We start from the raw sequence: 25,952 nt of genomic DNA on the forward strand, positions 1-25,952 counted from the left end.
TAAACTGAAGATATATTTTGTCTCCTTCTGCATTACCCCCCAAAAAATGTAGGGTTCATTTTATCAATGCACTGATTTAAAATATTCTTTTGTAGCCTCATGTTTATTACACAGCATGTCCATTAAGAAATGTAGTAAAAGAAGAACACCAGTTTGTCATTTCTGCTAGAACTGATAAGTTCTTATATTTCTTATGATAGGCACAATATCCTAGGAGTTCACCTGCAATATTTCTAAGCACTGGCACTTTTCGTTCCAAATAATATGAAAATCAAAAACATCTTCCATTTGAAGACAGGCTTATGTTGGAAAGATATGAACCATGGTAGCAGAGCATTTTTGTGGCATTTTAAAAAAAATGCCTTTTGAGGCATTTCTCTACTGAATTCTAAGGAGGAGGGAGTAAAACTTTCCAAGAGTCAGGACTATTTCAGCAAATGTACAGATAAAACAAACACCTGTTTGTGCTAACACAGGACGACATAGTACCCACCAGGTTGAGAAAGCTGTATCTGTATCAGATACTCAGTTGGTTTGAAATCCCCGAATATAAAAAGTTAGGCTGTGTAAGAGAAAAAAATGCTACAAAGCTACCCTTATCAGATCTGCAAAGTGACACTGACTCACACTGTTCTTGGGCTAAAAGAAAGCCTCTTTTCACAACCAATGAAAGATTATCCGGTTGAATTTTTTTCTTCATGCCCTCCTAGCAATTGCTAACATTACCCAGCTGGAAATGCTAAGAGTCTTTGGCAGTCCCATTTTTTTTTTCTCTCTCCAGAAAAGAAAAAAACAAAAAACAAAATATAATTTGGTTACAGCCAGGAGAACAACTTTGTTTTTTAATTATTAGCACTCCCACAGGGCTTCCAAGATAACAGAGAAGAACTCAGTATGTACAACTAAAGCCATATTCTCACCTTTAAAATGATACCAGCTAATAAAAATGCAGGCAATGTTTTTAATTAGTGGTGGAGGCAATGGAGTTACAGATTCAATTCAAAAGGTCAATCTCTGGCAGAGTTACAAGAACTGCCCGGAGTTGCCAGTTGGTTTCTTGGCTAGAAGGGGCTGATGGTCTGTCTTAGAATAGTCAGAGCGGTTTTCTTTGGAATACTTTATTCATGACCTTAGGGCAGCAAACTCTCTACAAAGTGTTAGATTCAGGCAGGGGATGGGAAGCAGGGAGGAGGGAGGAGGGAGGAGAAGGAGGAGGAGGAGGAGGAGGAGGAGGAGGAGGAGGAGAAGAAGAAGAAGAAGAAGAAGAAGAAGAAGAAGAAGAAGAAGAAGAAGAAGAAGAATAAGAAGAAGAAGAAGAAGAAGAAGAAGAAGAAGAAGAAGAAGAAGAAGAAGAAGAAGAAGAAGAAGAAGAATAAGAAGAAGAAGAAGAAGAAGAAGAAGAAGAAGAAGAAGAAGAAGAAGACACTCAGAATACAAGGAATCAGAATCAATCTCTCTTTCTCTCTCTCTCTCTCTCTCTCTCTCTCATTGCATAAATTGGGTCTTTTGATTCTTTTTCATGGGGTATTTCACAGGAAAAAAAAAAGCCTGCAAAGATGTTCTTGTATCCTGCTGTAGAGGAAGAGCCTTTCAGTTATCTCTTCAATTCTGTTGATTTTACTAAGGGCAAGTCATTCTTTTTCTAACATCAGTCACAAAATTAGCAGTCTCCAGTGGTGTGGAAAAGAACTCAAGAGTTGCCCAGACAGTGAGAGAAAAGAGCTGAAGAAATTTCTCAGATGCAATCAGGAGTTGCAACAAAAAGTTGCAACAACTCTTGATTTGGGGAACCTTGTGGCAATAGTGAGACTCCGGTTGTTGTCCCCCCCCCCCCACCTTCTCGGTGAGCATGTAATATGAAACTTTACATCTCCAGGACTACTAACAACAAAAAGAGAGAGTGCCAGCACGCATGCACGCATGCACACGCAGGCAGAGAAAGCAGCTGGCTGTCAGTAACAGGGATAAGAGAAACAGAGGAAGGAGATACGCGTTGAGAATCAAAAATGCAATGGGAGCTGGTATGAAAGGACAATGACAGAAAAAAAAAAGGACAGAGAAAACAGAAAGTTCTTCAACACCGCTGGAGAAAAGTTCTTCTCAAGTAGAATCACAGAGGAAGACCGATCTGTTCAACTTACAGTTATATAGTAAGTATTTGTAAACGGAGCTTGCCAGAGGAAAGTGTGTAGAAAGGACACACCGGGGCAGGGGAGTGCTGGGTGGGGAGATAAAAGCTTTTTGCTAGGCTGGCAAAGTTGTGCGCTGTAGGAAAAGTATGCTAACAGATCAGTTTCTGCATGTTGACTTGTATTCTTATTCCTTAGAAACTCAGCACCCAGAACTTAAATAGGAAAAATAGCAACTACTACTTGAGCACCCACAGTTGTTTATGCAAGATAAAGGAACATATATTCCTTGCTGGTTTGAAATGTAGGCATTATTCTAAATAAACGAACTACTACTACGAACAAGAATTTTGGAAAATATTTTCAGGAATTTCCCAGTCTCGCTTTATATGGCACTTTCAGAAAATCAACTATAGATGTTGAAGGAACACTTTGGGAGTTGCCAATCCTTATTGTAGCACTTTTTTCCCCTGAGAGGGTGAAATCTTTGTCTTCAAGAAGAGAACTCTATTACTGTTGCACAGCCACTGAAATTTGACTCACTGAAATTGTCATTGTAACAAGTAGGAGAATAATATCAAAATTTGTGTGTTTTCACTTCACTCTCCAGCAGCGACAGAAGGGAAGATAGCTTTTAACAAAGTCAGTTTTATCAAGGAGTTCTATGTCAATTTATGTTGATGTGTAATTTATTATTACCGTTGTGTAGACAACGTGAAGGAAAATGTTTCAGCTGCTCATATTGCATTACATTTAGTAATATTCTTTAGAACAGTGACACCTTTTTCTCAGGTTAGGACTGCTCTAGCAAATAGCAGAGACGCTGTGCTTGCTTGAGGACGGAAACCCTTCTTTCAAATATCTTATGAAGTGTGCATAGCCAAGCAGAGTATAATTTCAGAACAGACTGGAGTTTTAATGGAAATCTGAGCTTATTTATTAGGAAGCACTGGCCAGGTTAGTGTGGTGTTTGAGTAATGCAGGTATTTGAAAAAAAGTAACTGAATCAATTAGTGACATAGTCACAATGGGCTACCTCATGGAGGTACAATAAGGAAGAAATTCAGTTCCAAAATGATCAGCAATATTAATGTTTTGCCTATCTGCATATTCAAAAGCATGTCATATTTGCCGATACTCATCTGCCAATACTCCTGTTGCTAACCTTTCTGGATTGGCAAATTTCTGTGTAAGAAAAAACCCCAAAGCATTAAAAGGGTAGCTCCCAGAAACCTGTAGGATGACATTCCAAACATCGTGGATAACCTGTAAGAAGATTCCTCCGAAAAGCTTCAAAATAAAACCAGCCCAAAGCTCTGATAAATTCCACAGTAAATTTGACCTAAAGAAATCTTGACACAGACTAGTGTATAATAAAAAATATGGCTGTTCTCACATTTACCCTGTGCTAACAAATAAACCTGGGTACTCACCTAACATCACCTAAAAGTTAATTTTACTATTCACTATGGAAGATCTGTATTTGAAAGAGGCCAAACATGCATTGATTGGCTTGATCTAATACTATAAATTGATTTTTTTCTTATTCCTATTTTTAGGGTTATACATATATATACTACATTTCTTCATGTAAAAGATTTCTAAATCTTTTAAAAAATACAGTTTTTGAAGCTTATTTTATATTTTGTTTGTAATAAATGTGGTTAGTATGTTATTATTGCATCCTGTAAGTTGGCCAAAGGCATCAATGTAGTTGGCAGCATATACATTTTCTAAATAAATACATATAAAAGCAAATGTTCCAATATATTTGTTACCCTTCAAGATACTATAACATATATAATTATTTTAACCGAAACAGGTTATCATCTTTAAAAGATTTAAAGAGAGTTTTGAATCTGAAGAGCTTTTGCCCAAGAAAACAAATTGTGAGAAAATTGAGGAGACTTGTCTAAAGCAGACATATCAAACTTGCGACATCATTTGACGTTGCGCAATGTATCGGAACAGTTTTGCCATTGCCGCCAATGGGGTAGGCGTGGCTTCCGTGTGACGTGCCCGGCCTGTGGGCCGGCAGTTTGACACCCCTGGTGTAAAGGAAAGAAAAATGTTCTTTTATAAAGGAACATTGAGGTACAATTTGATATTTTCTTTCAGGTTATATCCAAGCCTGACTTCACCAGCACATAATATCAGCTTCCAGCTAATACCAATAACTAGTACAATTATAGATTTTAAGTACCTACACAGCAGTTATTGTTTAGAAAATTAATAGTCAGCTATGGCAGAAGATTAACTATACATAATCTGAATCCTAGTTTGAGGACTTCCAAAACTTATTTTCAAAATTTACTTGAGAAATAGTAATTTTCTCCACAATCTAAAGTGTTATAGGGAAATTAATTTTAAAAAATGAGAGGCCCAGGCAGCTAAACGACAGAATTTTTTTTTAAAAAAAGGCCTTCTTAGGAATTTGGCATTAGCTGTAGTTTCAAGATAGTCTGTAACAGCAGCCTCAAACAAAACAAACAGATCCAGAAGTCTATAAAAACAGAGGCAACAGTTGTCAGACTACATTTAGTTAGGAACAATACAGAACAAAAACCAAAATTGAGATGTGCAAGGTTCAACTGGATTGTGAAGCAGTCCTTTATGTTATTTAAATTATATATAATTCAATATATTATACATAATATAAATATACTATATTTATATTATATATCATTCCTCCATTTAAAGTTGTTAATGATAAATATAATAAAGGCAAAGTTAAACTAATATAGTAGAATTGGAACAACCTAAACTTTAAAATCTGAGAAATTTATTAGGCCTACAAAACCTGTTTTTGCATCATACAAAACATTTCAATGGCAAGCTCCCACAGGAAGAAAAGTCCGTGTTTCTAGTTAATATTCCTTTCACTTCCAAAAGGAAAGAGGTCAATGGAAAAATCTTTTGAGGAATATCTTAATCTTTAGACAGATTTCTGTGAGTCAATTTTGTCCCTAGAAATCCTTTTCTGTCAGCTAAATTTGAATTTGTGAGGAAAATACGAGGAGGAAGGTATGCTGGATATATTTGCCATCTTGAATTATTTGCAAAAATAAGAAAGTGGGGTACAAAATAATAAATAATTCCATCTGCACAGATCAGTCATTTAAATTTCTTGCCATTATTGCTTCTACATTTTTCTGGATAAATTTTCCAGTTGTTAATTGTTTTTCCATAACAATCTAGGACTGAAAACTAAAGTTTTTCTCATTCTGAGCGTTGGCGATATAGGCTTCCAAAACACAACACTATTTTTTGTATTAGCTTTTTCTAAATATGCAACAACATAGGCAATAAATCAGAGGTTTAAAACTCTATTATTACCCTTGATTCCAGTTTAGTTAACTGTGAAATATGGGATAACTCATAGTCTCAAACCTTCTGACTCTTGGTCATAAGGTATGTGACAACATAAGAAATAATTAAATAATACTGTTACAGGACTCAGACATTGTAAAGAGGCTCATTTTAACCATATAAGGTCTCTATGCTTAAAGTCGGACAATTTGCTCAAACACATCAGAAAGCAGGTTTGCTTCAGTAAGGATTTGCCTTACTGAAATACTTCAGTTACTTTTGGTGGAGATAAAAATTAACCCTTTTTCCCCTTTGTACATGAAGCTAATTAGGTCAAACTATTACTAGTGTAATGGCTCTACAATCACTTCTGGGTGACAATACAGCATAATGTTTCAAAGAAGTCTACAGTCTTGATGAAAAGAAGCCTCAAGCTAAATACTCCACAGTAGGACCTTTTCCAGAATTCCCTAATTCACCTTAAACCTTTGATACAAATTCAGGTTCAGTGTAGATCCAGCTGATCTTAGGGTGATCTTTCTTTCTTTTTTGTAATCTGTTATGCGATACATTTAGAACATTCAGCAAAGAGGAGGTGACAATTAAATTACTATTATTTTTTTAATTAAGTAGGAAAAATACTACTGTCTTTCTCTTGCAAGACCTCTTGCTGCTGTTAGCTGAAAACAGAGAATGGAAGGAAGGCTAAATAAAAAAGATTCCAGAGAAGGCTAAAAGATGGAGGAAAAACAGTCCAACATTCTGTGACCAAAAGAAAAGAAAAGAAAAGAATTCAACATTTGGCCAGAAATGTGTGCAGCAGTTAGAAGGAAACATGCAATTTAAAACACATGTCTCAACCTAAAAGCCCTTGCTTGCATTGCCAGCTGTCATGTAGTAAAGAGGCCTCTTAGTCTTCTAAAGTAGTATTTTTCAGCCTTAGCAACTTTTAAGATACGTGGACTTCAACTCTCAGAATTCTTCTGCCAACAAGCTGGAGTCCCCACATTTTAAATTGCTGCTCTTAAACACAACTACCAAATAGCTTTTACCAGGGCTAGGCACAGCAACAGGCTAGCAAAGTATCATTCACTTTACAAAAACTTTGAACAATATCTAGATGAAACATTAATACAAAAACGTATTGTCCTTTATTTCTCTAAGTATTTGGACTTGATCCCTTTTGTGAAAATAACACTGGCCACTTCTTGAATATCTGTATCATTGTACTCACTTTAAGAGACAGCACTTTAAAACACAGGTGTCAAACTCGCCGCATCGTGTGACGTGTCACGATGTATCATGACTTTTTTTGCATTGTGGAGCTGGGGTGGGCAGGGCCTCCATATGATGCAGCCGGCCTGTGGGCTGGCAGTTTGACACCCGTGCTTTAAAACAATGGGTAAAGCACTCTCAGGCCATAGTAGAAACACCCCAGCAAATATCTGAATGTATGCAGATGATCACAGCCTGCTGATTTGTTATCCAGTGCTGCTTCTTGAGGCAAGTTATTTAAGGCATTCTGGAATATGTGCATACAAAAACAGATACAAAAATATTGTACAAATTTTTGCTAATTAAAAGAGCTTTCCTTATTTTCCCAAACGGGGCCCATTCTCAAACCACTCCCTACAACAGACAAGCTTTGTTCAAAATAGTACATTTAAGAAAGGCTCTTTTAAGCTAGTCAAACCATATTGGGCTCCTGCACATAAGGCGAGGAAATGAACAATGCATTTCCCACATCCAATTGTTTAGTATAAGCAACTGGCAGTTTTAATAAAAGAATGTCACCAGGAGCCACTAATTCTGTGGCTTAGAGAAAGACACTCATCTTCCCCTAATCAGTTTCCTCTCTCTTTAGATTTTTGGCAGCACAGAAAAGGAATGTATATATGTCTGAATGAAAAACTTGCCTTTTTTGTGGAATATAATAGAAAAAAAAAACCCCATGCTTCATCCCACATGCCAGCTACTCAGTTCAATGAGAGGGGATTGCAGTTCTCAGAGAGTTCAGCTAGCAATCTCCGTGTCTTTCTGCAAGTTAGAAAAAAATGCAGAGCGAAGGAAAATGTGAGAAAATCAATTCTGTATCACATTCTATTGCTAGTTGTGGGGATAAAATTATAAGCCAATAAACAAACAAACAAATAAGCAAACACACACACACTCATATAAGAGCCTTTGATGGGATCATTCTCCTAAAGAAACTATTTTCCCCCATGTAGTGGATGCATATGCATATTTTGCTGGCAAAGGCAGCCAAATGCCAGACTGAACATCCAGCGAACAATACAGCTAAATAAAATCCAGATTGGACAGTAATGAAACGTGGTAAACTACATAGCTTTATTTTGGTTGAAGAAATCACTATAATTATCTAAATCATTCAATTATCCAGATCATTCAGTCTTTTGAAAAATTTCTTCTCCTGCCCATTCGTATTTCACAGGTCACATACAGCAATTGCCATTTGGCAGGCAGGCAAAAAATGCCAAAGCTAAAGCTTCGAATTTTTAAAAGTGCCAAATTAGTTACTTGTTCTAATCAGTGCTCTCAAAATATTGCATTCAATGTGAAGGAGAATTATTCTATTCACGACCTTCTGGTATTTGGATAGAACTGGGAAAAGTATAACTAACCAACTATACTTTTTTTCAACGAACACAAAGACAGTATAAGTATTGGTGTCCTAATTCACAGATGGCTATAAATGTACTATGCTTATCATTACAATTATTATAGTCTCCTTAACAAGAACTTCAGTCATATTCTTCTCATGCTATAGGTTGAAGATTTTTCCCATACAGGTAGTCCTCGAGTTACAAGTGTAATGGAGCCTGCCCATTACACTCATAACTTAAAAACTCGTAGAGATTCGTACCTCAAACGAGATTATTCCCTTGCTCGTTAAAACACATGTTAAGCAAACATGAGGCATCTCAGGGTGGGGAAGGCCATAGAGGGCCTAGTGATGGAACAGGCCTCCAAGGCCTCCCCAACCCACTAAGATACCACATGCTTCCCCCTCCCTTCCTGCCACGCCAGACTCACCTGGAAAAGATCCGTCTCTTCTCTGCTGCGGTTCCTGCTGCTGCCTAGACCTAAGGCTGGAGAACACTTCCGTGCCCCCCGTGGCCCAATCCAGGCTCTGGGGGCCTTTTCCAGGCTGCCGCCCCCCCCCCATAACTCAGGCCAGGGGACGCTTCTGCAGCCCTTGCGGCCCGATCGGGGCTGGAAAAGGCCCCCGAAGCCCAGATCGGGCCATAGGCAGGGGGCACAGAAGTGTCCCCCAGCCTCAAATTTGGGCAGGAACGGCCTGGAAAAGACCTTCAGAGCCCCGATCCAGCATCGGGAGGCACATGGAAGCACCCCCCATCTTTGGTTCCATTCTGCTGCAGAGAACAGAGGCCTAAAGTACCATGAGATCAGGCGAGTTCAGTTGCATGAGATCTTGCCCCACTGATCTCACGTGATCTTGCATTACTTTAGGCCTCCATTCTCTGCAAATGCACCAAAGGCCTGGAGCAGCCACAAAATCAAAGGATCTTGATCTTCACAGGGTTGAAGGCTTGGTGCCTAGGGAGACCCGGGGCGGGGGTGGGGAAGGAGGGAATAACCAGGGTGAATGTCACTCATAAGTGCGAACAAATGCCGTGGTGCTGCAATATTCATAACTTCGGGACTTGCTCGTAAGCACTAGGGGGCGCTCATTATGTAACTTTGAATGAGCATTAAGTGAATGCTCATAACTCGGGGATTACCTGTAGTAATAAAATGGGAGGCGTTGCCCTGTGTATGAAAAAATAACTGCATCAGAGCAGCAATCTAAGTGAAAGAACAGTAGAGAACATCTGGATTAAAATAAGTGGCTGCATTAACAAAATCATATTGTTATTGGTACCTTTATTCCTAACGAAGGAATTTGGATAATACTTTACAACAGTGGTTCTCAACCTTTTTAATGCCGCAAGCCCAACCGGTCGTATGTCGAGGACTACCCAACCGGTCGTAAGTCAAGGACTACCCAACCGGTCGTAAGTCAAGGACTTTCCCTGCCCGGGAGCGCCACACATGCGTGGTGTCCCCCCCTGCGCCAGCCGAGGCGTAGCTGGCAAGCGGCAGAGATGGCACAGGCCGACCACCGGCTGGGCCACCAGCTGGCCCAGCCCAAGGGAGGTAAGGCACTCACCGGGCCCCACGCATGCCAGCAACCCTCCCTGCACCCGCCGGCCTCCCACCTCCCATCCCTGGCCCTCTTTTACTTACATTTTTAGTAGTTGCTCAGCAGGGAGGGGTGGAAACTTCCAGACAGCTCGCCTTCGCTGCAGACAACTTGCAGCACCGTTTGCAGAATGGGACTTTTGGCGGGCTCAGCAGGGCAGAGACAGCCTGGACAATTCCTATTGGCTTTTGAAAGCCAATAGAATTAGACTCTATTCAAGAGAGTCTATTCTATTGGCTTTCAAAAGCCAATAGAATAAAAGGGAGTAGCACAGCTAAGGAAAAGGGGAAAAAATGGCGGATTGCGTTGTTTGGCGACCCCCGTGAAATGGTCGTTCGACCCCAAATGGGGTCCCGACCCACAGGTTGAGAACCACTGCTTTACAAAAACAAATTGTACATCTTTCAAAAAGATACAGTAATAATAATGATGGAGCAGTTTAACTGCCCCAACTTCTGCTGGAAGAGCAAACCATGTCAACCATGGTCCTTGCATTAAATTTATTACTTGACACCAATTTTCTCCTTCAGAAAGTGGAGGAGAGTAGAAGATGTTATTCTTTACTTGATATTATCCAACAAACATATGAAAAAAAATGTGCAATGATGGAATTTGGAGATGGCAAGATTTCAGAGAAGGGATCTGATGCATGGCCATCCAATTTGATCTAGTGAGACAGATGGACAATCTTAGGAAAAGACAACCCCACAAATAACCAGGTCCCATGCTATATAGTAGCAGTTCTCAACCTATGGGTCGCGACCCCATTTGGGGTCGATCGACCATTTCATGGGGTCGCCAGGCTGTCCGCCATTTTTTCCCCTTTTCCGGCGGGTGCCTTACCTCCCTTGGGCTGGGCCAGCTGGTGGCCCAGCCGGTGGTCGGCCTGCTCCATCTCTGCTGCTTGCCATCTACGCCTCGGCTGGCGCAGGGGGCGGCACCACGCATGTGCGGCGCTCCCGGGCAGGAAAATCCTCGACTTACGACCGGTTTAGTTCTTGACTTACGACCGGTTTAGTCCTCGGCTTATGACCGGTTGGGGGGTTGAGGCATTAAAAAGGTTGAGAACCACTGCTATATAGTTTTAAAGGTGATAACCAGCAACCTGAACTACACTCAAGCCTTTATATCAGCCCCCTCACTTCCACAACCATAGAGTGCTACGGTAAGTCCTGAATGGTCACTGAACAAATGGTCATAAAGAAAGGAATGCCTGAGCTCTCATGATAACCAACTGTATATCACCACCCCAGGTCACGAGGGAGATGCTGTTGTCATTCTTGCCTGGTGTCTGGAGGCAATCAAGGTGTTTTTGGGAGTGAGCACACTGAAGCTGAACCCAAGTAAGTCAGAGTTACTGTTGTTGCCTTCTTAATGGGCAAGCAATACTTGGCAGAGAACAGGCTCACCACTCAGGATCCTTGTGGATTTGCAGCTCCTGCTAGAACAGCAGATGGAAGCTATTGCCAGAAGGTCTTGTGTGCCAGCTATGCCCTGAGCCTGGGACAGAAGAACCTGGCTACAGTACAGTAACTCACTACCTCATCACTACCCAGTTAGACTACTGTAAGGTACTCCATTTGGGACAGTGTTTAGAGGCTATTCAGAAATTACAATTAGTTCAAAATACAGTGACTCATAACTTCTGGCCTCCTAAATGTGATAATATACAACACTTGGTTTTCCAGACCTTGCCTTGGTTGCCTATTGGTTTTCAGGTACTATTTAGGACATTGTTTTCAACCTATAAAGCCTTTTATGACTTGGCACCTGGACACCTATAGGACTGCCCACTCAAACCAGTAGTGCCTCTATGAAACAAAGGTAGAGCAGATGCCGACATTAAGTTGGTGAGGGGGCTCTGCACAAAACAGTGTATTTCACTTAGTGGAGTCTTAGGATCAATAAGCTGCTGTCAAGGATAGTGAACTTCTGAAGAATGACTTCCTTCTATAGACATATTCTGGAGAAAGATGTCTGCTCCATCATCAGGGTTCAGAGAGAAGCAACCTAAAGGTTGAGGATACCTACATATCTGTCTGCAATTCATTACCACCTGACAGGAAAGCATACAGGAAAAACAAGTTTAAAAACATTACTATAGCTTACCATTATGTAAGCAAAATATTAAGACTGCTTTACACTGTAATGAATATTCGTATGAGCTGACCTGTTATTGCATTTCACTGAGGAAAATGGCATTCAAAGAAAATAAATCTAGCTCAGGGGTTCTCAACCTTGGCAACTTTAAGACTTGTGGACTTCAATTCCCAGAATTCCTCAGCCAGCAAAGCTGGCTGAGGAATTCTGGGAGTTGAAGTCCACAAGTCTTAAAGTTACCAAGGTTGAGAACCCCTGATCTAGCTTAAGAACAGCTTGTTTTAAAGTGGCTGGATTTTTCTATGGAGAATTGTTTTTTAATGAAATGGTACACAATAGTGCATAATAGTGCTTATTATGTATTTTGCTTGGAATAAGCAAATAAATTCATAATTTTGGCTTTAAAAGCTGCATCTAAGTGGAGAATGAGAGTTCTCCAAATTCCCAACCATAATTTATAAAAGGAAATCTAATGCAGAATTCCCAACTTGTTATTAAATTATCTAGTTCCAGAATATGCTTTATATGCAGTTCACTGTGTTAGTCTAGCATTTTTTCATTGCTTAATAGGTACTGCAATGGAAATCTACATATAAAAATAGGCTTTGCAAAGGAAGTCTACATCTAAAAATATCAATATATAAAATTTAGGAAAAAATAAGTCTCCTTTACCTGCAATTCCACAAGCCAACATTATTTATCATATGCCCCAAATTTTTCCTAAGCCTTGCAAGGATACATTTTTTACTTTCTCACGCTAAATCCTAAAAACTTGATTAGATTTTTCCCAATTCAAATCCTTAAGTTAGCTTTTGACCTAAAATTGACATTTCACATTTGAAGGTATGCTTGGGAATGCTAGAAATATAGGTAGTCTTTGACTTACAACTGTTTGTTTAGTGACTGTTCGAAGTTATAATGGCATTGAAAAAAAATGACTTATGACTGGTTTTCACACAACCATTGCAGCATGCCTGTGATCATGTGATCAATATTTGGGCACTTGGCAATTGGCATGTATTTATCACAGTTGCACCATCATGGGGTCATATGATCACTAACTGCAACCTTCCCAGCCAACTTACAACAAGCAAGGTCAATGTGGGAAGACCAGATTTTGCTTAATGACTGCATAATTCACTTAACACCTGCAGTGATTCACTTAACAACTGTGCAAAAAGTCGTAAAATGGGGTGCGACTCACTTAACAAGACACCTTGCTTAGCAACTGAAATTTTGCACCCAACTGTGATCGTAAGCCGAGGACTACCTCCAACCACTCTTGTTGGCCTATAAACAGTGGGAGTATGATACCTTCATAATCAATTGAGCTTTTAAAAAATTTTCATGAACGGTTTTCTCTCCGCCTGCGGGGTTTCAAAATTTGTCTTGCCTTTTACAAAATGATTCCTTGCCTTTTACAAAATTGCCAAAGCCATTCCAACATTAGCTTAATTTCACATGGTTTGCTTCTGTAACAGCTTCAGAGCTTAATTCCAGTGAACATGCATTAAAATCACATGCTGAATATACACATTTTTCCTCTGACATTTTTATATCTTTTCATGCCCGAGCTATGGCTTTCTTATTGTAACATCTACACTGTGCCTTCATAAAAAAATATCAAACTTTTGTTTTTGTTTCATAAATATCTGGTAGTTCTTTAGACATTACTCATTACAAATGCATGGAACAAATACCCTAATTCTAATTTTTAACCAATTTTTTTTCACCTCACTTTAAGCATGATATAGACCTGGTCTTGGAAAGCCTTGAGAAGGAAAAGGGACCAATTAAATGTTAAGGTAGGCGAAACAGCAGCTCAACTGTGGAAACATAAAAAGTGTGGGAATGGAGTTCTAAATTAACTCTGTTTTCATTTTGTTTAAGATTAATATGTGGAACAGAGAACCTCTTAAGAGGCTTTCAAGACTCTGCTACTAGGTCCTACGACAATAAAGAGCATTTCTAGGATCCCTGCTATCCCATTTCCTAACTTTGCTTATCTAAACACCAATCTATGTGACAATTAACAGAGATACAAACTGATATTTTATGCAGAAAGAACTCCCAGAACCAACTCAGCCTTGTAACATTAACATGACTAATGTCCAGAATAAAAAAAAAATATTCTGTACATCTGCAGAAAGAAAGAAAAACATGCAGAGTGCAACAATTAATACTTATTTTTGAGAAAAAGCAGCAATTTGTTATCTAGACTGATCTGCCTAATAGATCAGGTTTTTACAAGCCCCTTGGAAGCAGCATGGGAGCGATCCTCGCCAGGTGGGGCAGGCTTTACCAAAGGAGGGCATCCCACACAGAAAACACTTGCCATCCTGTCCCTCATCGTACCTCTTGATAGAATATGAATATAAAATATAAGATTAAAGTGATAAAACTAAAGTATTGTATTTCATTCTCATTCCTTCTTCTTGGTTTCAGTCAAAAAACAGCATAGAAAACAGAAATGACCAAACAATAGCACCATGTCAAAAATATCTCCAATTTATAGCTGGACAGTATTCAATCAAGTTGTTTCACAAGATCTTTGTTTCTTTGTATATTCAATGGTTTTATCATGACATCAGCTAAATTGTTTTCTGATGGACAATAAATTAGGTCTATTATATTTTCTTTCACTGCTTCTCTGACATTACAATATTTTATGTCATCAAGCTTGCTTGTGGTTTTTACTCTCTCACCTGTTGCCATTTGTATATATGTTGTGTTATGTTCAAATACTACTATAGCTCCTTTCACTTCAATATCCAAATCCTTTAACAATTGTATAGACCATGTTAACTCTAAACACAATTCTGACAATGCTATGAATTCCGCCTCAGCTGTGGAAATTGTAATTGAAACCTGTTTTCTAGATTTTCAATCAGCTAGTGTGTTTGCAAACATTAGGACAAATCCTGACACTGACTTTCTATTTTGTACATCATTAGACCAATCACTGTCTACAGAACATTTCAATTCAAATTCATTTGATGGTTGCAAATGTAATCAAAAATCCATGTTCCTTTTAAATAACATAGTATTCCTTTAATTCCTAACCAGACTCGTGTAGGCTTTGAGCAACTAACCCTGCTTTATACTGTATTTCATCATTCATCAAAAGTTTCTTCACCCAACAGCTTTTTCTCCCTCTGGTAACCTCACTGGAATGAAAACTTTATGTTTTTGCATATACAACATTTCTTTATCTATAGCCTCTTTCCATTTCTTTTGTTCTGCCAGAGATAAATTTAATACTTCTAGATAATTTTGGGGCTCATAAAAGATGTTACATACTTTTACCTCCTCATCTGTGAATTTTTATGAACACCTTTATTTGCTCTTTTACACCTCTTTGGAATAAACTGTTCCTGTTTCACTGGAATCTCACTCTCAAAGCATTCCTGTTTAACTTGCCTTTGTGAATTCATTGGAGACCTTTGACTAAGAGGCATTAAAATTTCACTACTGGCACATACCTTTTCCCAATTCTCATGTTCTGAAAAAATTGCAGACCGTGAGATAATAACATTTTTAGGTCCATCTGTAAATCTATATGCCTTTGATCCTGATTGATAACTTATACATTTCATTTTCCTTGCCTTTGACTGTCCTTTCCTTCTAATTGTCTTGGGAATGTGTACCCATGCATTGCTGCTAAAGATTCTTAAATGTGCCAAGGATGCTTGTCTTATATAACATGTAATATGGAGTTTCATTAATAGTTTAATTAATAATGTAACACACCAGTCCTGCATTCAGCAACTCTATTCTCTGCCGAAGTGTAGGGGTTCATTCTTCTATGAATTATGCCTTTCTTTCTCAGCCACAGCTGAAACATATTAGACATGAACTCTGTTCCTCTGTCTGTTTGTAGTTGACATACCCTTTGAATATACCTCCTCTCTACAAATACTACCCACTGCTTAAATTGTTGAAACACTTCTGTTTTGCATTCTAGTAAATAACAAAACCCATATTTTTGGGAAATCATCAATTACCAAAGCAAATTTGGCCCATCCCATTGATGGAGATAAAGGGGCAATTAAATCAGCATGTACTAACTGAAAAATGCCTATCATTTCTTTTTTTGTGTGATATATTTTACTGATTTTTTAAAAACATAAATCACTTAATAATTGGTGAACAGTGTGTTGTTCGGGTTTACATTTGTAAAACAATCACTAACAATTGATTTCTATAATCCATAATCCACATAATGGTTTTAGTTGATTTCCTCTTTTCCCAAAATATCATCTATGAGTTAGTACAGTTCTTATTATTTTGATAGATAACAATTAAATATATAATTTTACCAATATTCCTAAAAATAATAATCACATCAATATAATATTTCTTTTCTATCCAATCATGCTGGTTGCCTTATAATAAATCCTGTTACAGTCCTTATTTTAATTTGTTTCTCCCACCAAATTCTAGGTATTCTTAATTAATTATTAATTAATTAATAAATTCTCAAAAATTTATTACATTTAAAAATTTAACTCTATTTTTTCCATATGAACCATCTCACACTTTTACATTTCTTAAGGAATAGACAAAACAGTAAAAAAAGGAGAGCAAGAGTAAAAAAACATAAAAATAACGTACTACTTAAAATATATATCCCTTCTAAGCTAATATATATTTGTTTCCAAAATTTCTTATTCTTTTTAACCATAATTAAAATATGTTTAATCTTTAAATATTCCATTTAATACATCTAGTCATCTAGTCCTTTAACTCTTATTCAAAACAGTTTATGCATTATAATTTTCTTAAATTCGATCACATTTAAATATCTAAAATATTTCCTTTATCTAAGTCATTTCAACTTTTTTATATTACTCATATTAAGAAAGAGAATAAAAAAGGGAAACAAGCATACTATATTATTTAGGGAATTCATCCCTCTTAAAATGACATATATATTTCAAATCCTTTCTATTTCTTTAATCATATTCAAACAAATGTTTCTTTTTTAATTATTCTCTCTGGTTAAGTCCCATTGTCTATTTTCCACTTTAGTCTTTTTCCTTTGCCCAGTATCTTTCTTAATCAATGTATTTTGCTGAATCAAAAAGTTTTTCCATATGTTCGTAAATGTTATGTAGATATAAAAAGTAAATCAAGTGAAGTGTCTTTGTACGGGACTTCTGCCTTTCCATGTTTGTTGAAAATCTTTTTCTTTCTCTCTGCTTCTCTTATCATTTCCTTTCTCTCCGATGTTCCTGACATCTCTAAGTCCATTTTATCCAATCTTTTCTTGTCCTCAGATTTATTTTGTAGTCTTAAGGGATAAGTTGATTTTTCCAATTCTTGTAATTTTTTTCCCCACTAGGATTAAATCATGTTACCTTGTTTTGTTAAGTTCCATCTTTAAGTCTATTTTCAATTCTATATCTGTTTATTTGTTTTATCTGCTCCTTCTCTGTTGTTGTTTTCTGGGAATTTTTTTGTTGTAGAGTTAACTTGGAAATAGATTGATTTATATTTTCAAAGTTATTTTGGATTTCTTTGTGGTTTAAAGTCACCGTTGTTTGAATTAGTTACAGTATACTATATATCTCCTTCTGTGGAGTATTTATGTTTTCCTGATACTACATGTCTCTGATCCATGATGGCCAAGAATTTGAGTTTTTCTCTTCCTTTCTTTTTTCTGCAAATAGCTTTAAGTCCCAATTAAATAGATATTTGTAATCCAAATAGTTCAAAAAAAAATTTTTTTCTGAAATTTATAATTCTCTCTTTGTCTACAGCCCAGATTATTGTCTTTTTTTTGTCACAGCTGTTCTTTGTTGTTAAAGCTTTGAAGGTCACAAATACAGATTAGCTTTTCCCAGGTTTTGCCAAGTCTAATATTAAAGTTATAGCTGTCATAGTCTTCATCCACCACTAGATTCCAGCAACTATTTGTTTTTCAATTTCCAAAATGAATAATTATCTTTAAAATGAGAGTCTTAACCATTCAAACAATTTTAGATTTATCCAGATTTAAGTTTTATATTTCAGGTTTTATATTTATTTCATTTCCATATATTTTGATCCTCCATAGAAAGATTAATTTGCTGCTTCCATTAGTATAAGAATGGGGCGGAAATCCCCCTCCTTCCCTTTCAGAGGTATTTTGCTTCTTGGGGATCTTTTCCAGGAAATTAAATATAGAATAGAAAAGAGAACATTGAATTCCTCACCCAGTTTCAAGCACGCTGTTCACAGTTGTGCTGGTTAGTACTTTTGGACTTCAGTTGCTAGTAGCTTGGGCTGGTTGATGAAGTACGGCCAGCCTTTCTGCTGTCAGATTAGAAGACTTTCCCCAAGTCGAACAGAACAGCCACCACTGTTCCAGAATCACTGGGGCACCCCTCTTTCTTTGCCACTGCTCTGGGGTGACTTAGACCCATTTAGTGTCCCCTGGTAGGGTAAAATTAGCTGCAGGAGTGTGGAGAATCCGCAAGCCCGCAACTGGTCACTACCACGCAAAACCGGAAGTAGATTTCCTATTACTTCTTTTGCTGACATGGTATACTTTCAATTTGGCCTCTTTGCAAATAACACAATCCAAATAGTTGTCACAATCTTTTACATTAAAACCTACAGCCAAGTCAGACATTTTCTGTAATACTTTAAAGCTTGCATGACCCAGTCTTCTGTGTAATAAATATGCACACTCATTATGCTTTGGTTCATTAGAAATTATTGTTTGCACACTGTCACTAGTTTCCTTGTGGTACAAATTATATAAATTTTTCAGTTTCAAACCTTGTGCACACAATCTATTATTCTTTAGGACTCTGCTGTACCCTTTACAAAAATTCCGTCATACCCTTCATTCTCTAAGCAAGACACACTCAGCAAATTGTGATCTAAATCTGGTACATACAAAACCTTATCAAACGACTTACCAATACATGGTACATATACTGTTCCTTGCTCCTGGGCAAAATAATTATTACTATTTGCCAGGCTCACGTATTCCTGGGCAACTGGTCCCAGACTAGAAAAAAGTTTTGTGGTCCTCCTAGATCAGGATGTCTAGGAAGGATCCATTATTACAATATGGTCACTTGCCCCACCTTCAACAACTAAATGTCTTTAATGTCTTTGTTTTTTGCTTTCACCACAGAAACCTGTGTGTCTTCCTTCTTCTGTTGTTGTGCCATTTCTCTCCTGTTTGTTTCTTCTAATCTTCTTACTGATCAATTTCTCTGGAAATGTTGAGTGGATCCACATGCAAAGCAGCGTTTTACTAAACAGACTTTCTCTCACATTTTGTTATCACTCTGGAATGCGCTCATTTTGACTGAGCTGTATATTAATATCATTTGTTTCTTTCTAATCTTTTCTGTTCTTCTTCCAAAAGCCTCCCAGTTACATAACTCAATTAAATCATTCTCATTTATGAACTCAACGCTTGCTACCAATATGTCCCATGTATCATCAAGGGAGCTCAGCACAACATACAGTTTGTGCGCTTCTGAAAACACCATTCCTTGTTCTTCTAATTTGTGGAAGGTTTTCCTCATGAACTGGAGGTGATCTGTAGCCTTGCTCTCTAAAAATTTTTGGTGAGAGTTACTTTGCTGCATGTCGTCTCCCTGACATAAAATTCTGCGTAAGGCACCTGACTATCTTCCAAGCACAAAAGAATGCTGGTTAGTGCTTTTTCATTTAGTTTTTGCTGTTCCTCATTGAGATCTGCTGGAGGATTGCTTATAGTTGTCCACAAATCTTCCCTCCACAGAAACATCTGCAATTTTAGGCTCTATGAGAGATAATTTGTCCTATTAAGATGAGCCAAAGGAAATCTTCCTCCCATTCCCGTAACAGATAGCACTGGGATATCTTTACAGGCCAATAATCCTCAACCTTTCTCTGAGCCCTACTTCAGAGAATTTTTTATGCTTCTGGGCCCATAACATGTCAGGGAATTGCGCAGCAGGTGTCCAAATGAGTCAGAGATGCTGTAGTTTTATATAAATAAATATATTTAACATCTATATTTACAGCAAATAAGATAGTCAGGCACATCACTATATTGTGAGGTAAATCATCAGGTAAATCACAGATCAGCATACAGAGCATGCAGAAGAAAGAAGGCAGGAAAAGGGGAAACTTCCCTTTTATATCCAGCAACCAATCATAACATAGATTGTACCATTCAGGAGCTCATACTCTTCAACCAATCAACTATCACTGTAAGTTCTGGCCTATTAATCACTTTACTGTTTCAGCTATTAAATACCTTAACACACTGCTTAGATAATAATCCTCTAATTCATGATATACAAGATATACAAGAAAAAAATCAGCATTATTTTGACATAATGCTAGCAATTACTGATTCAATCTTGAAAGATTTTAGGTATTTATGAATTTAATTCCCATATTTCTGCCAACACGTAGAGTATAAAACCACATGCATTTATCATTTAAAATAAAAAATAAGCAATACAAGGTATACCATAACAAGAACCTCACATAAATATAATTGTAGGTTATGAGATGTCTATAGGCAATTTATTTTATGGGCACCTGTTTCAGCATCCAACAATCTTCCTTGAGTCTCATTTGAAAGCACTGGTGTCAAGCATTTTCTTTATTCAAAACTACATCTCTGGACTTCCATGTAACTACCCGTTTGCTTAGAAATATGCCTATATTTCAAGGTAAAAAAAATATGATGTTCTGAGTTGCCAGGGGAGGGTAAGTGGAAGCACTGTCTGTCCAAATGATAGGGTAATTTTCTCAAACTGCCTGATCTCCCCCACCATCTGTAGCCAAAATCCATTTCCAAGTTAAATGTCACTAATACTATAATTGAAGCTAGTCTAATTCCTTAGGTTAAGGAGTTTCTCTGAGATTTTAATTATATTACATGCTATTACACTGTCATTTTTTACAGCTTTAAGGCAATACATAGTTCACAACAAATTGGTAGCTAGGTCAAAAAGAATGAAATTGTAACAGATGTTTTCTCTGTGGTCCCTTTCTTATTATTTTCTGGTAGTATATACACCTTCATAATTTCTGTGCTATATTTTAGAATATATCTAATCTGAATTATACTATAAAATAGCACTGAACAAAACATTCAGAATGAAATAGTGATGCCACTCTTAAACTAGACGTTTTGGAATGTACCAGATAGAACCCCAACAACTCTGGAACAGAAACAAATACTTCTTAGTGGAATGGAATGTAGAACTTAGAACATCATTTACTATGTGAAAGGCAATATGATGCACTTCAGGCTGGATTTGCTCCAAGCTTGCTTTACTTTGAGATGGAAGTAACTGGAGCACTAACAGATTATTTTCTCAATGGAAGATCAAGAAAAGTCAGCAAGTGAATTATAAGCCCTCCTTAACTGTCAGCGTGCTGTCAATAGAACAAACCATTGATAATGTACTATGAAGACACAACACACATACTTTAAATAAACACATATGCCCATGATTAATTGTTTGGGCTCTATACAAGGAGATGCCACACTCGTGCTACAACTCTAAAATGAGGCAAATGCAAATTAGCATTTGATTGCTTTCAATGTATTTTTATGTTTCGATAACTTTGGAGAACCTTCATCCAAGCAGCTGTCTGAAAATCCTAGGGCACAGCCCGGATAAACTTGTTTTGTTAATGATCTTGTTTTTTTGCTGGCTTCAAATAAAAGGCAGGTCTTTTTCCTGGCATTCCCAAGCTGACACTAAAGCAAAACACATTTTCTACCTTCCTCTCTGTGCCCCAGTGCTGCAAGGTGTCGACTGAGAACAGCAGAATGTCCTTCAAAGAGTTTCAGACGGAGCTCAATGCTATTGGTTACAAATTATGGCTTAAACTCCGGAGACTACCCAAAGCTGACCCACTGGAGATTGTCTGTTTTTTTATTATTATCTTATTCATTGGTAAGTATACACCTTCCTGATGCTTGCAACAGATCTGGGTTCAGCTACCATGTTTGACAGGAGCTCTAAATAGTACTATTTCATAAGCTTATTCTGTAATTTAAATCTTTTCTGATTTGTTAAAGACTATAAAGTTCAGAAGAAACTAAATGCTTTAATTTAGAATGGGATAATCTAAGTCTTTATGTATAGTGCAATACAGCAAAGCTTTTCAATATGGTAACATGTATACAATATTTAAACCAAGCTTTTTGAACTGGATGGCTTCAGATATGCAGGGCTACAATGCCTACTATTTATTCCAAATCAGCATGGTCAATCAACAAAGTAAGAATTATGAGAATAAGGCTTCTGATTTAAAACCTGTCCTAGCATCATTTTTGTTCCAGATTATAAACACTAAGCATAGATAGTCCTTGTTTAATGACTATTAATAGTTACAACAGTAGCAAAAAAGTAACTTTACCACCAGACCTCTCATTTGTGATGTTCGCTGGTTTGTAAAGCAAAGGAAAGCTGAACTAAGATCATTAGAATGGTTTCACTTAGCAACTGCTTTGCTTAATGACCAGGTTGCCAGTCCCAATTGTGGCCACTAAGCGAAGACTACCTTTAATTGTAAAGATACACATCTCAACATTATACCAAAGTATACACACTTATAACTGGGCATTTATCACTGTAAAAAGAAGGGATACTTGAAGCATTAGGAAGCAGATTGTGTGGAGCAATATGAAATGTCTGGGATTATATTTCCATGGAACATATTTACTTCTGAAATATTCTAATAACATGTGCATATTTGAACCAGCTCTAAACTAGATCAGGAGGAGTAAAAGAGTTCACAGAACAAATGAACATTTAATTAAGGCCCATTAATTTTTAGGAATATAACCATAAATAAAAGCAGCTGAAGAATAAGTTAAAGTGTAAAAAGGAGAGGCTGGCAGACTAGCCTGAACAAATCTAAGCAAATTGTTGAGTCTATTCCTCCCCTTCTGAGTGGCCCGGAGAAGAGGAAAACCCAGGATTTGTGGGAAGTGAAACTAAATCCACTAAAATTCTCCTCATGTCTATGTATAAGGAGAAGGGTGGGATGTGCACATACCCAAACACTTTGCTTAGGCTTTTTCTGCACCAGGCATTCAGCTATACCTACCTCTCCTTCCACATTTCCTCACTGAATGTGGCAGGAAGCATAACAACAACTTTAAGCCCAAGAAGCTCAACAATTAAAAACACTAAGCCCTAATTTATAATTTGAATATCAAACGTAATAATTCTTACCAACTAGTATTTTGTTGGCATTATAAGCTATCTCAGAAATTACTTTCCAAAGCTACATCTGGAATACATCTGCTCTACTCGCTGCATAGTGGGCTGGGCTGGTTCTCATTTCTGGTCCATTTCCAAAGCCAATATTCTTTGTCTTCTTTCACCTTTCAGTTACGATACTTTCAATGATGATCATAGCTTGCAGCTTTTGCTGCAGGTGCTTTTACGATGGAAAACCAAAAGAGAAGGCCAAAAGGATTGAGGTTCAGCCTGCAGATGATTTATAAAACTGAATTTAAAAAAGAACACTGAAGTTGGGGAAAGACTTGGAACGACTCCAACATGGCATACCAACCCATGGAACATAATGGTAAATGAGGAGATAAAATAAGAGACAGAGAAAGAAAGAAGGAAAAAGAGATTGAACCTGAACACAGGACTCTGCTTTACGACAAGGCTTTTGATATGTTGAAAATGCACCACTTGCAATATTTCTCTCTCTCAATCTATCAAGACAATACTATTTTTAAAATTCCACAGAATTCCAAGTGTAATATCTGGGCAAACATGCAGAGGAAAGTTACACCAGATTTCATTTCCACATAACAGCTCAGGAAGCCCCAGAGAGATCAAGATATGCGTAAGCATTCAGCAGAATGAAGTCTGCTCAACCATTTAAAGCTAAGTTAACCGGAGACGCAATAGCTAAGCAAGTCATTCATTCAGAAAATATGCAGGCTTGACAGCTGACAAACAAGTTCAGAGACAGCAAAGAAAAGCAGCAACAAGTTCTCTATTCTTCCTTCCCTACTAAATAAAAGAATAAACAACTGTCAAAGAGAGCACATATGCTGTAGCTGCTGTATACCCAAGGAAAGCCGAAAGGATACGATAATGCTCACAATGCTGTATTATTTCTTGTCTATACAAATTACTGCCTTTTTAATGTTTTGGTGTCTTCTGTTTAAGCTTTGTATATGACAAATCCTTAACTCAAAAAGAGGGAACAAAAGAATCGCTCGAACTTATGTTGGGCTTAAGATTTATACATGTCCTCTATGAATACTCTTGTGAATAATTTATAGTTGTTATGGGTTCATATTATATTTAAGGCAATTAAAATATACCAAAGGAGGGAAAAAGGCAACTCTTGGACTATACTCAAGGAAGAGGCATGGTAACAGGAATTCTTCCAACCATTCATTGAGATTTGCAGTTTAATCCTTTGCTCCCTTTATTGGGATCCTGTGTTTCAAGGTGAATTTATACACAGAGAGATCAGACAGAGTACTGTAAGAGTTGGTTTAATTCAGGAAATGTATGCAACAGCTGGACAACAGCATTATGCTAAATGGTACAGCAAAAACATAACCAAGAATGAGCTACCCAGCTACAGCTTACAACAGAGTATAAATCCCTTTCCAAAGAGACAGTTTCTGCTTCAGTCGATTTCAAAGGAGGTTACATGTGAACAAGAGAGAAACAATGGCACTTGACTTGTGTAAGTGGAAATAGAAAAGTTGGTGGTGGATAACAGTATCTCTGCTGTTCTTTAGAGGTATTGGACTATATCTGTCATCACCCCCAGGAAGACTGCTAAGATTCCTATTTAGTAATAAGTTAACTAACTCATTTACCACAAAGAGGTTTGACTCCGAATTTAAGGTGAAATAGGGTTACCTGTTATCACAATACAAAATCTCATAGATATCTAGTAATATCCCATGAATCCACACTTTTCAATAATAGATTATATAACAGATTAATCTATTATTTATTAATAATAGATTAATAAACCCTTACTCTGGTTCGGCACTTTAAATATGCTGAATATATATGCCATACCTCAATTAAAACTCTATACCTTTTTGACTCAAGCTTAGAGCAATGCACCTGTTATATATTGTGCCTGCAAATATTTAATTCTTCCAAATTTCTGCAGTCCCAGGCAAGCTGCAAAACCAAATTTATCAAGCATCCAACCGAGTTGTCATGCAGTGTTGCTGCATTAAGGTACAACTGAAATTGTTTTTCTTAGTGGAAGGATAAGAAACCTAGGGCCCAGACATTTAGAGCTATAATTGGGAAGAACCTCAATTAACGTAAGTAAAGATGAGAGATGCAGGGAACTGCATTTCAGCAACATCTGCCAGCAAGTTCTATTTCTATATGCTATGAAGAGTGATGAAAAGCTTCCAGTATATTTATTCTGGGTGTGCACTGTTTCAGAAGTCACTCCCTTGTACAAATGACAGGAATAAGAAAACAGCATCAGCAACCACACAGACACAAAGATTAACTTGATTTCAAACATGGCTGCTTTTTTATAATTGCACAGCTGCCAGACTGGAGAGAACAAGTCAGTTACGCAAAATGATGCCATACTAAATCATTACCCTTTTCCAACAATACAATGACAGTGTGCAACAGAAAAAAAAATGGTACAATATCCCAAATCTCCATTAATACTATAATAAATTTAAACCAAGTATTACACTGAAAAAAATGTTGGATTAAAAGAAGCTGAAACCAATGGTAGACCCAAATAACTGTTTTTAAGGATTAGGGAGGAAGTCTTCCAGGAGAAAATATTCAACTCTTTTATTGGACACATCTACTTTTCTCACAAAACTATTAAGAGATTTCAGGCGGAGAGGAAAGGATCAAAAGTATGTGTTGTATTGAGAAAGGCCTTGCAATGAAAAAAAAAATAAGCACCGTTTTTGAAATACTAGTTTCGCAGATCTTCAGTGAAGGCACATAAAACAACTAATACTTTGTTTCTAAAAGAAAAGTCTAGTGTGTACTTTTGTCATCATTCACATCATCATTTGGGGAGGATTACTGTTTTGGCTTTAATCCTCTGTAAAATATTTATTGCTCTTTACAGGAAATTATAAAACTCATTCCTTATCAAAAGCTAAATTACTGCCATATTCTTCATAGAATATAAAGAACAATTGCCTGCTCAAGAAGCACCTATGTATGACATTTTATAATGAC

General features: G+C 37.2%; 2 protein-coding genes across 9 annotated transcripts in view; one reads left to right on the plus strand and one right to left on the minus strand.

Moving 5' to 3' along the window:
- Window positions 1-25,952, minus strand: part of RECQL5 (RecQ like helicase 5) — a 65,935-nt gene that overhangs the window by 21,576 nt on the left and 18,407 nt on the right. The window lies entirely within an intron of this gene.
- Window positions 1,812-25,401, plus strand: SMIM5 (small integral membrane protein 5). 3 transcript variants are annotated; one of them, XM_039328132.1, is made up of 5 exons: window positions 1,812-2,150; window positions 10,917-11,006; window positions 13,508-13,568; window positions 21,518-21,674; window positions 23,121-25,401. In XM_039328132.1, the coding sequence occupies exons 4-5, from the start codon at window positions 21,548-21,550 to the stop codon at window positions 23,234-23,236; spliced, it is 243 nt and encodes an 80-aa protein (XP_039184066.1). In that variant the 5' UTR covers window positions 1,812-2,150; window positions 10,917-11,006; window positions 13,508-13,568; window positions 21,518-21,547; the 3' UTR covers window positions 23,237-25,401. The 3 variants fall into 3 exon arrangements, with proteins under 3 accessions (XP_039184066.1, XP_039184067.1, XP_039184065.1); XM_039328131.1 differs by lacking the exon at window positions 13,508-13,568 and having other exon boundaries at window positions 1,815-2,150; XM_039328133.1 differs by lacking the exons at window positions 10,917-11,006; window positions 13,508-13,568.

The sequence above is a fragment of the Crotalus tigris genome, unplaced genomic scaffold (assembly GCF_016545835.1).
Source record: "Crotalus tigris isolate CLP2741 ecotype Arizona unplaced genomic scaffold, ASM1654583v1 scf7180000024370.6872682, whole genome shotgun sequence".
Taxonomy (NCBI): Eukaryota; Metazoa; Chordata; class Lepidosauria; order Squamata; family Viperidae; genus Crotalus; species Crotalus tigris.